This window comes from Pieris rapae, chromosome 22, assembly GCF_905147795.1.
Source record: "Pieris rapae chromosome 22, ilPieRapa1.1, whole genome shotgun sequence".
NCBI classification, from domain to species: domain Eukaryota; kingdom Metazoa; phylum Arthropoda; class Insecta; order Lepidoptera; family Pieridae; genus Pieris; species Pieris rapae.
Window position 1 is genome coordinate 5,604,430 of NC_059530.1, and position 11,841 is coordinate 5,616,270.

Below are 11,841 nucleotides of genomic sequence, written 5' to 3' on the forward strand. Positions count from 1 at the left end.
TATTCTGTTAAGTATATCTGTTCCGTACTTGTGATTAAGAGTCTGTGGTACAGATTTGCGGTGTTTCTCTCGTGACAATTTTTGGTTACTTTTCAGTTTTAATTCAAAGGATATTTAACAAATAAATTGATAAAGAAATACTTCAATATGGTTTGTAACATGAATATTCTATGCTTTAATAAAGAAATTGTATAGATTTTGAACTTTTTTCCGCAATTAATTGTGAAATGTTTTTTCTGTAGGCCATTGTATTCGCTTGCACATGTTCACAAATTATTTAATTTTTAAATGAATACTTCCAGGTTTCACTTAATCCCATCAGAATATTGAAGAATGAAGCAGAAGAAGAAAAGGGTGAGGTAGCTCGGATGTCCAGCTTTATTGGTGCCATTGCTATTGGTGATTTAGTCAAAAGCACTCTTGGCCCCAAAGGAATGGACAAAATCTTAGTTTCTTATGGTAGAAACGCTGGTCAGGTATGAAATAAAACAAAGATTTTAGTAACTCTTAACTTATAGTTGCTCATATATTTGATTTTTGCAGATAGAGGTTACAAATGATGGTGCTACTATTCTTAAATCAGTGGGTGTAGACAATCCTGCAGCAAAAATTCTGGTTGATATGTCTAAAGTACAAGATGATGAAGTTGGAGATGGAACCACATCAGTTACTGTGCTTGGTACAGTCTTAAGTTAATTCACTCAGGATAGTTGATTTTGAATATCATAATAATTTATTTAACTATTGCAGCTGCTGAACTTCTTCGAGAAGCAGAAAAGCTAGTTGAACAGAAATTGCATCCACAAACAATAATAGCAGGTTGGCGCATAGCCGTTGAAGCGGCGAAACAAGCCCTTTCAGAAGCTAGTTTTGATCATGGGAAGAACCTTAATGATGCCGCATTACGTGCTGATTTGGAGAATATTGCCCGTACTACACTGAGTTCCAAGATCCTTTCAAATCACAAAGAGTAAGTAATCCCACTATTATCCTTACTATTTAATTTTTAAACCTCAACTTAGTTCAGTAGACAAAGACAAGATATCCTAGTGAATATCATAGTAATATTAAAGTGTCTTAAAACTTGATTAAATTTATCTGCTGCTGAACTTTATGGTATACATACTTAGTTGCAGATAAATTTCTGTGTTTTTTTTAAGTTTAATTAAAAGATGTTTTAGATGTGTTTAGAGTATTAGCTTTGAATCAACAAACCTAACTTGATTCTTAGAAAAAAAAGTTCAAATTTAGGATTGACTGTCATGTCATACATATGATTTTGATTGATAGGTTTTTTTATAAGTAAATACCACTTCTGTACCATATTGAAACATTAATTGTGTAAAAGAAATCAAAATGTAGTAAAATCACAGGTTAATTGTCATATTTATTCCAGGCATTTCACAAAGTTAGCAGTTGATGCAGTATTAAGGCTTAAAGGTTCTGGAAACTTGAAAGCAATTCAAATTATCAAGATCTCTGGGGGTGTTCTTGAAGAATCCTTCCTGGATGAAGGATTTCTATTAAATAAGAAGGTTTGTGAGATATATTAACTTTATTAATCAATTTTGCCTGCAGCTTCTGCTTGTTGGGTGTTAGTAATAATTTTCTATGTGCACACAAGTACACAATGTCTGTTTGTATTGCATAATTCATAATTCCTTATTATAATAAATAAAATATTAATAGTTTATTAGTACTAGTAATATGAAATGAATGTAATACATTACACATGTATCTGTTAAACATTAGTAAACAATTTCAATGGAGTGAACTCAAATTCTTCTACTAGTCTCTCATCCTTGCCACTTGACAATGATCCATTAGCTATAAAATATTGTTTCATGCCCTAAATACAAATTAGTAATGATCTATTGGTGCTACAACCCTATCTAATTCTTGACCTCTGATTGTATCTCATTGTCAGATTTCTGTCTGTCGAGTCTTAGGGTCGGGAAATGCAGGTTTTCTTTTGTTTCTGTTGTTTTCTGTTGTTTGGAATGTTTCTTGTATAACAACATTACTTACATATTTTAGGTTGGAGTACATCAGCCAAAACGCATTGAGAATGCAAATATATTAATTGCAAACACACCTATGGACACAGATAAAATCAAAGTTTTCGGATCAACAATCAAAGTGGATTCTATGGCGAAAATCGCTGAACTCGAAGTAGCTGAGAAGGAGAAAATGAAGGACAAAGTCAACAAGATTCTAGCTCACAAGTGCAACGTCTTTATTAACAGGTTTGTTATTTTTGAAAAAAAATTATTTCTTCATAAAGTTAAGTCTCTTCTAATAAATAAACAAATTGTTTATGTTATTTTCAGGCAGTTAATCTACAATTACCCGGAGCAGTTGTTTGCTGATGCAGGTGTCATGGCAATTGAGCATGCTGATTTCGATGGAATTGAAAGATTGGCACTTGTCACCGGTGGTGAAATTGTCTCCACCTTTGATTCACCTGAAAAAGTCAAGTTGGGGCACTGCAAAGTCATTGAACAGGTATGTTTATGAGTGCAGCATACTTTTCACATTTGCTTTTTTTAATATACTTAGACACTTAAATATAGACACACAAGTTATAATGATAAGAATTTTTATGTATCTCAAATGTTAGTGGGGTTCATTGCACCGTTAGGACAGACCCCTACACTGCCTGTAACTCTTTTAAAAGTTGCCCTAGTGTCAGGAGTCTGTAAATTGATTTTATAACAAAAAGGCCTTAAACATCTAGCTGCCACTTTCGACTTACTCCTCGCTACGGTTATAAGCCTTTTGTCTGCAGCAAATTTATTTATTTAGTAAATGTGGTTAACATACATCTATATGTACTATACTGTCTACAGTATATCTTGAAAGATATGCTGTCTACAGATATATTTTCTAAAATAGATGACAACTATCGTAAATTATTCCCCCCTCTTGTCAGCAAAAGTAAGAAAAGCTCTGAAAAATAATACTACATAAACATATTAATTTTTTTGTTGTAATCTTCGAAAATGCATTTCGTTTTCAAGCATAGACAATGTGTAAAGAAGTAAATAATCGCTGTTGACGCAACCAGCAATTACCAAATAATAAAATCAAATAAAATCACTTTCCCCCCTATAGTGCTTACATAATATTTGAATGTCCGTAATAAAGAAACTAAAAACGTAATTATCCGAAAAACAGTTGAAGTGACTTTGACAATTGACTATAATGTTTTTGCATACTATTATCTATGCTTGGCCTTGCTCAGGCCTTAGATCGAATCTAAGCATTAATTAAATATTTCCAGGTTCTAATCGGTGATGAATGCCTGATTCGTTTCTCCGGAGTCGAACTGGGATCGGCTTGTACTATCGTCATCCGTGGAGCCACCCAACAGGTCATTGACGAAGCTGAAAGGTCCCTTCATGATGCTTTGTGTGTACTTGCAGCTACTGTTAAGGAGCCTAAAGTTATATACGGAGGAGGTATGATATATCAAGAGTTTTAGTAAATCAAGTGTGGTTTTCTGGATTAGGTAGTATTACGACACGCAACGATTGATTGATTGTAAATATTTCAATTCGACTTAGGTTCTTTCCAGAAAAGAGCAATTTTTAAAAGGCCGGCAACGCTTTTGCGAGCCCTATGGCATTGAGAGTGTCCATGGGCGGCGGAATCACTTAACATCAAGCATCCTGCCCGTTTGCCGAAAAATATCAAAATTTGCCTGCTGTTTCATCAACTGACTGAACATTTTTCAGGCCGCTAATTAAACGGCTAATTAAGCTAGTCGGCTGCGATATATATATATATTATGTATGTCTTTGGCTATATTATTAAGTTGTTAAAAAATAAATATTATTTTATTTATCCCCCGTGTTCATACGCTTGATTTGTGTCGCCTGCCTATCTAATATAGGTACGATTTTCAGGTGCAAGCGAAATGTTTATGGCCGAAGCGGTGTCCCGTGCCGCGACCCGTATCGCTGGTAAAGAGGCTTCCGCGGCTGAAGCGTTTGCGATCGCTTTGCGGCGTCTGCCCGCAGCTGTAGCTGACAATGCCGGTTATGATAGTGCTGACCTGATTGCACGGCTCAGAGCGAAACATGCACAGGGAGAGAAAACTATGGGATTAGGTATGTTGAAGAATTTTTTTTTTTTTTTATTATGGCCCGCACGGTTTGTGCATTGTGGTCAAGGATCAAAACAGGGAAACGGGTAAAAAAATAAACGTATCGGATGGAAAAGAATTTGTTTGATGACATATTTTAAATTTAGAACTGTAAATAATGTAGTGACGGTTTCGAAAATAAGTTAATCAATTAATTTTGAAATTAGAACTGTCTACACTCTTGATGCGTGGCTCACTTTAATTTGTGATAAATTTTATTCATTTTGAATTTAGAATTGTATATAAGTTTCTAACGGTTCGGTTCCGAAAATAAGTTATTTCAATAATTTTTGAAATTAGAACTGTCTACACTATTGATCACTTCAAGTTGAGAAATTTCATTTTATGTATTTTAAATTATGATCTGACGGTTCGGTTTAAGAGACATGACTATTGCGATATCTGTAAATTAATTTTCTTTCACAGATATGGATAAGGGTATAGTTGGTGATATGAAACAGTTAGGTATAACAGAATCGTATGTAGTCAAACGCCAAGTGCTGCTCTCAGCCGCCGAAGCAGCTGAGATGATTCTTCGTGTTGACAACATTCTGAAGGCTGCCCCGCGCCGTCGTGGACCGGATCGTCGTCCATGCTAAATCTTATCGTTTCTAGTTCAGCTTGTCTCAGTAATTTTAGCATTTTTTACATTGAAAGGATTAATGTCTTATTACTTACTACAGCTGTTGACATAACTATATTACTATAAATTAATGTCAATAAGATTAGCTGTGCTAATCATTTTCAATTAAAAATGTTCGTGTATTTTTACTCGTCCAAATTCAGTGTTTTAGTATTATCTACTGAGACAGCTACACTTAGCCTTAAAATGCTTGTAAAGTCATATTGACTCTAATATACAAAATATTTTTGGATTCACCTGCGCCTGAATAGTTGTGTTGAAGGGATTACTAAAATACACAAGTGATAAATTTATGAGGAATAGTAGAAAACTCATGTTAGAAGTTCTTTCAGAGGTTGTCTATTGACTATAGACGAATCATAAACAAAGTGCGCCATCTTGGTTTTTTTACGCGGCAAATTTCGAAAAATGATATTCTTTATAACATTGAAATCAGCGCCATCTCTTGAGAGATAAACTGAATTTCCCACACCATTGCTGCAAAGTTAAATGTATAACTACAATACTTTAGTTTTTTACTACATATATGCATTTCTTAAGCACTGATGTGTTCGCATTTTTCGAACGTATCCTGTAAGGTTTTTTCAGCGTTTTTGTATAACAGCAGAAGTGTTTTCATTGAAACATTAATATTATTAATATAAGGTTTAAGTTTCATTTCGTGAAGCTCACAAATATAATTTTATTTCTTTAACACTATTTTTAGTTCGCCTTATTATGTAATAAATAAATTCTTCACAAAATACTTGGCTTTTATTTTATCATCTTAATATATAAAACAAGTCTAGGTTTTCAAAAATATTAGTAACTCGAACAACTTTAGAAAATTTGGGAATAAAATATCCAAAACGAAATGTTTCGTGACTGTCAAATATGTTCATGTGTATGTTAGCTTATTATAAATACATATATCAAAATTTAGTAAGTAATTTAAACATGCCAGCATCCATCCAGCAATCTTAATAGAACCTTTAAGTGACCGAGTCTTGAGACATTATCTCTATGTGACAGGTGCGACCCGCGAACGAATTTGTATGGGAATGACATTAGAGGAAATTCGTTTGACGTTAGTAGGACACGCATTTGACAGTGATTTTGTCTCAAGTCGAGAATTTAAAAGTTTAAATTGATTGTGATTGATCAACAGTCGCATACGCGGTGACATGATACGTTATATTGCATCAATCGAATGGAACGTTATGCGTCTTTCGTTATAAATTCTCAGTCAGCGTTAAATGAAAAATATTACAAAACCTGCATTTCGACAGGGATATTGCGTTGCAACCCTGTATATTTATTGTGTCCTATTACATTGTAAATTGACTTGATTGAATTGAAAATGAGAAAAGAAATACGCACGCAGAAGTTCTTGAGAATACGTTTAATAAAATACAGATTGGAGTAATCTACTGAAAAGTATTAAATTTTTGAAGTTTTATTTCTCAACATCAAAAGAGATTCCTTTTAGTTCAATACACTTGAGCCAGCGATGTTCCAACTTCTTTACCATGAAAAATACGTCTTCTTGAGGTCTGCAAAGTAGACCTTCGAGGCGGCAACCGCCTCATTCGACTCAAATTTCTGCCCGACAAGTGACTTCTTCAAATTTGGATTTAAAAAAAGACGGGGCCATATCCGGAGAATGTTGTGGAGGGGCAACAGTTCGTAGAATATTGGCATATACATACTACCAATTTGGCTGTGGCGATGGCGCAGGTAAAGCCGTTGCGTTATCTTGATGGAATAGCACTTTTCATCGCCAAATGGGGCTGGGGGGTTTTCTTTATGGGGTTGGTTTACTTGACGATAATGTCACGTGATAACTTCATCAGAAAACATTGTATACTTTTATTAAATGATTTGAATTATAATTTAATTTTTTATAATACAAAGAAGTTCATTGAAAATTCTAATTTTTTCGATACATAAACATATGGATACTCGTTAATTCAAATATTTTTTAAACGTCAATCAACAAACATTTTGTATCGCTAATCAATTTTTCAAAATAATATTACCTAATAAATAATTAGTTGTTGTAATAAACAATTGAATTCACGTTCTCGGTTCAAGTGGAACGTGACAATCAGTCATGTTACGGTTGTCTCAGGCGGAACATTTTTTCGTGCGTGCAGCCGGCGTTCATAGATTTACAAGATGCTATGACGTCAAAAAAGGAATAACAATAACAGCAATAAAAAAGGAATATCTTATATCTTTAAACGAGCAATTCTTGTATATATATATATATATATATATATATATATATATATAATTGGAATCTCGGAATCGGCTCCAACGATTTTCATGAAATTTAGTATACAGAGGGTTTCGGGGGCGATAAATCGATGGAGCAGTCAAATAAAAACTTAAATATGAATATAATTATCTTTATTCGATAATTATATTGATATTTCATAATTTTATTAGTATGTAATTCGTACTTAAATAAAATTTCCAAAAAACACGATTTATAAAAAAAAATAACGAGCTAAGCTCGGTCATCCAGGTCCTGTTTTAATTAATTGCAAAAACACATTTTTTTAGTTAATTTATGAATTGACTCTAGTTAATAGTTAGCCTGTGTATTGACGAAAGATTCATGGGGACTTGGAACACATAGTTTTTTCGAGTTTACAACATTCCACAGTTTGTACCATCTGTTGATAAGAGCACTGTGGGACATGGTCGTTCCGCGAAGAAATCTAAGACTAAACAACGATGTGAAACACTAGAGGGGACTGGGCTTTGAAAACATAAACACGAATTTAATGTACAGATTATATAGATGACGCGGGGAACCTTGATTGGAACACCTTCAAGTGATTTTCGCTGCCGGAGTTGCGACTAAGCATTTTTGTTTAATGTTATTTAATGTTGAACAAAAATGCTTAAACGCAACTCTATGCAAATACAAACCGTCAATTTTATACTTTTCTATTGGTTATCATTTTTTAGCATGAAAAATCCATAAGAAAAATTATCAATAAATGCAATGCTCTCCTTTTATGTTTTTTTTATATAGCTTTTTATATTTTTTTATATATATATTTATATAGCATATTATATGTTTTTATAACTTCTATAAAATAATAAATTATAATAAAAAAATACGATAATAGTTTATTATTTTATAGAAGTTGTAAAAACATAAATAAACAAATACCCAAGACAGAATATATAGAAATACTCGAACTGAAAAGAATTCAATATTAACACATTTCAATTTCTGGTAATTCGATATACCTTTATTATTTGATTTGTCTTCGTCCGAACAATAAAAGCCTTATAGGACCTTTGGAAATCAAGTTAAGGGTTATTTGTCGTATGAATTTCGTGTGCCAATACTCGAATAAGAGAATTTAAACGAAAATCGTTGTTTTACATATATTTTATTTATTAACACTTCGTTACATTACAATATAAAAATTGAACATACTTAAATGAAAAGGAGGGCAACTGGCGGCTTTATCGCTTTCGAGCGATCTCTTCCAGGCAACCACTGTGAGTAAAGGAAAAAAGAAAAAAACTTAAATTACATAAGGTAGGCAAGAAGTGCAAAAATACATATAAAGAAGAAACTAAACAGGAACAAAAAACAAACTAAATTGATACTGGATATGTACATGGATAACAAAATATACCAACCTACCTATTGCAATATATTTCATTATAAGTCTTCCTGATTTAATATTTATGATGCATGAAAGATTTTTCAATAGTCAGTCTAGGGATATTACGAAATTTATTTACTTAAGCCCGTGCATGGCCAAACTCGGACTAAAAACCACAATAAAATACAATTAAGTTATTCACAAAATTTACAGTAAATGCTATCCTGTAATCCTCTCCAAAAGTCTCTTAAAATGAATGATAATAGTGATTCATTGTTCATATTTGAAATATGTTATATCATTTATTTAAAATATGTTAATATAAATGGTAAAAAACTTACATAATTTACTTACATCCGTAGATTTTTTTACATATAGTGAATTTCATTAAAATATGTATTTTCTTCATATGCAACCACCACAACTATTATAATTATTTCTTCTGGCAAATTCAAACACAAAACGAAACTTCTCCAGAAGCATTTCAATTTATCTAATTTCAATTTAATAAGAAAACCACACAGAGCACGTAACTTCACCCTATTCTTCCATGCAATGTTAATAATTTAACACGCTCGAAGGGCCCCAACGAAGATTGTATTACGTGACTCGAACCACAGGAAAAAGGCGCCAATACCCCATACGAGGTAAAAACACGACAAATGAGAATCTGTGCCGGGATTATGTCAATATTATGGGACGCTAAGGTTAAGCATAGACAAGTTTAGGCGCGAAATCCAAAATCTCCTTACATCAAAATGATATGCATCTAACAGATACTGTCAATTACTAACTCCATAGACAATTAATAACTCCAATAGAACTTTGTATGTTTTATTATAACTTAATGAATTCCATCGTAATTAACAAAAATGCGCCAAACAAAAAACTTACACCATACAGACAAAATTGTAATTATAATATTTTACATTTTAAATTATTTTTTTACCGGCTGTGTCTGTAGCTGAATGTTAAACTCATTAACTAATAATTTTTGTACGCTTTTAACCAATATAAGTGTTATGCCTAAGGAAGATGTAAAAAAAAACATTATGTTTTTAATTTGATTAAAAAAAAATTATTGACAGTTATGATTGGCCGCAAAATCTTGCTTAATTCTAAATTCAAAATCTATGGTGTAGCTGTTGGCTGAACCGTCTTAAATATATTATATTAATACGTAACTGATAAATTACAATTATACACACTTTTAATATCTCTTTGTTTGCAGAAAAGGATTAAATTATCTTGAATCTATAACCGTCTATTACTTCTAAAAAAAAATTCTTGCCAGTTCTTCTTGCCCTCTCTACACCCTTGCGAACTGGTAGTAAATGTAAATTTGCAATTAATTTAATTATTTTGACGTTCATAAGTGTACTTGTTTCCCTAGGTATATGATAATGAAGATATTTTGATTTCATTTTATTTGAAACGTTTAAATTTTATAGCAGGCTCGTTTATTTGTAAAAATATAGCCTTCTTCCTATTCTTATATGTTTGTCTATATTACATACTAAATTTGGTAGCATTCGTTAACAATTCACATACAAATAAACCTCTTACTCAGATTAAAAGATCTCGCTTCACACCAAACCTTTTTACATATTGTCATGTCTTAAGGCGACTGTTAGACACGAAACTGACATGTTCATTTTTAACACGCACCCTTTCTAGCAAATTTGGATAAATGGCAATCCCGGTTTTATTATTCATACGTACATTCTAACAATATTTTCTAAAGGAGCACAGAGACAATAGAGTAGAATAGACAATCTTTTTTACAAGTATTTGAAACTAGCTGACCTGGCAAACGTCGTCTTGCCAAACTAATACCATTAACTCAGCGCCATCTGTTAGAATTGTATCAAATAATAAACAAATGTTAATGTTATCGTAATTTTAGTAAGGATGCCTATTTTTTTGAAAATGAAATATAGCCTATGTCACTCAGGAATGATGTAGCTTTCCAACAGTGAAAGAATTTTTCAAATCTGCCAAGTAGTTTCGGAGCCTATTCAATTCATACAAACAAACAAACAAAAAATCAAACCTTTCCTCTTTATAATATTAGTATAGATTAGAATTTTATATTCATAAACTTCTGTTTAGTACAGATGACACAACGTATGAAAGTAATTAATGAACTGCATAGATTAACAGTTTTAATTCTCAGTTGAGTGAACTGAGAAAAGTTTTGCTTCATGTCAGTTCCTTTACTGTAAGAAATAGTATTTTTGTAAATATTTTAATTTAATCTAATACTGTTTAATATAGTGTTGTCTTTTTCTGTGTATGTATTGTTTTGTGTGTGATGTAAAAGTTACCGTAATCTGTAATGGTAGCTTATTAAAAAAAAACTCAATTTCGGTTATTCTCACGTTAATTTGCTATTTGAATAAAAACGCATATAACAGTATTTTATATATTTTATATACACATATATATGTATATACAGCGTGTTCCAAAAAATAGTGTCAAACGGTGGTCCAGGGATAGAGCAACCAAAGAGAAACTCAAATAACCATACCATAAACATACCCATGTTCTACAATTTATTGTAGTTTAGAATTTATAATTTTTGGTGAGTTAAATGATTCACTGAATCTAATTACAGGGAACATATCAATTCGAACGCTAAACGCGTTTAATAGAACAATGGCACTTAAGTAGGTGCTTTTACTTCAAAAGCATTTCATTAAAAGGCAGACGGTGAAAAACTAGGTATTCGAGTGAATAATGTTAACTAATGACGAATGTTGGCAGTTGTTGAAATGTTGAATGGCACAGGTCGTACCGCAAAAAAGTACCGGTAACGTAATTGCGAGACGGAATAAAGTTATAAGCCTCTTCGTTCATTAGGGCAGCTCTATTACCGTTACAAGTGACAGCTATCGCATGCGAATTGTACAATTTACACAGTTGTGGATTTAGACACTTTCAAGGTAGGCTGTGTAGTTGTTTCCGCTCTTGGCTCTTCAATTGTTATGTCCTAGATTGTTTTTACAATCTAACAATTTCCATAGAAATTGCACGTAAATTTTTTTTCAGGTTTGATGTTTGAGCACAAAATTATACACAAACTAACCAGGGCACAGTCTTCAATCTGTAGGACTGACATGTATAGAAGGAGGGAGAAAAGAAAAATACATTTTCTGGAATTTATCTCGCTTTACTCATACATACTGAGGCCGCAGAGGTCGATTATTAGGCGGTGAACTAGCTTAACAGAATTCTATCTGTAAAACATCAGAAAACGTCTTGCAGCAATCTTTTCGAATTCTATGAGATAGCAAAAACTATCGGTTCCCAAATTTCCCGCCCCAAAAATCTGCCACCTTGGCTCCAGCCTGCCCTAATCCTAACATTCACAATTGTGTGTAAATCCAAACAAGTCGTGGTTTTGGGGGGCTGCGATTAGGAATCGTACGATCGCT

At 32.6% G+C, this 11,841-nt stretch overlaps 1 protein-coding gene across 1 annotated transcript; it reads left to right on the top strand.

The window, feature by feature from the left end:
• Positions 1–8: 8 nt before the first annotated feature.
• Positions 9–5,533, top strand: LOC110996567 (T-complex protein 1 subunit beta). Its single transcript, XM_022264306.2, has 10 exons — positions 9–150; positions 303–476; positions 544–679; positions 751–970; positions 1,397–1,535; positions 2,038–2,246; positions 2,331–2,505; positions 3,284–3,461; positions 3,909–4,112; positions 4,574–5,533. The coding sequence occupies exons 1-10, from the start codon at positions 148–150 to the stop codon at positions 4,744–4,746; spliced, it is 1,611 nt and encodes a 536-aa protein (XP_022119998.1). The 5' UTR covers positions 9–147; the 3' UTR covers positions 4,747–5,533.
• The last annotated feature ends 6,308 nt before the right edge of the window (positions 5,534–11,841 follow it).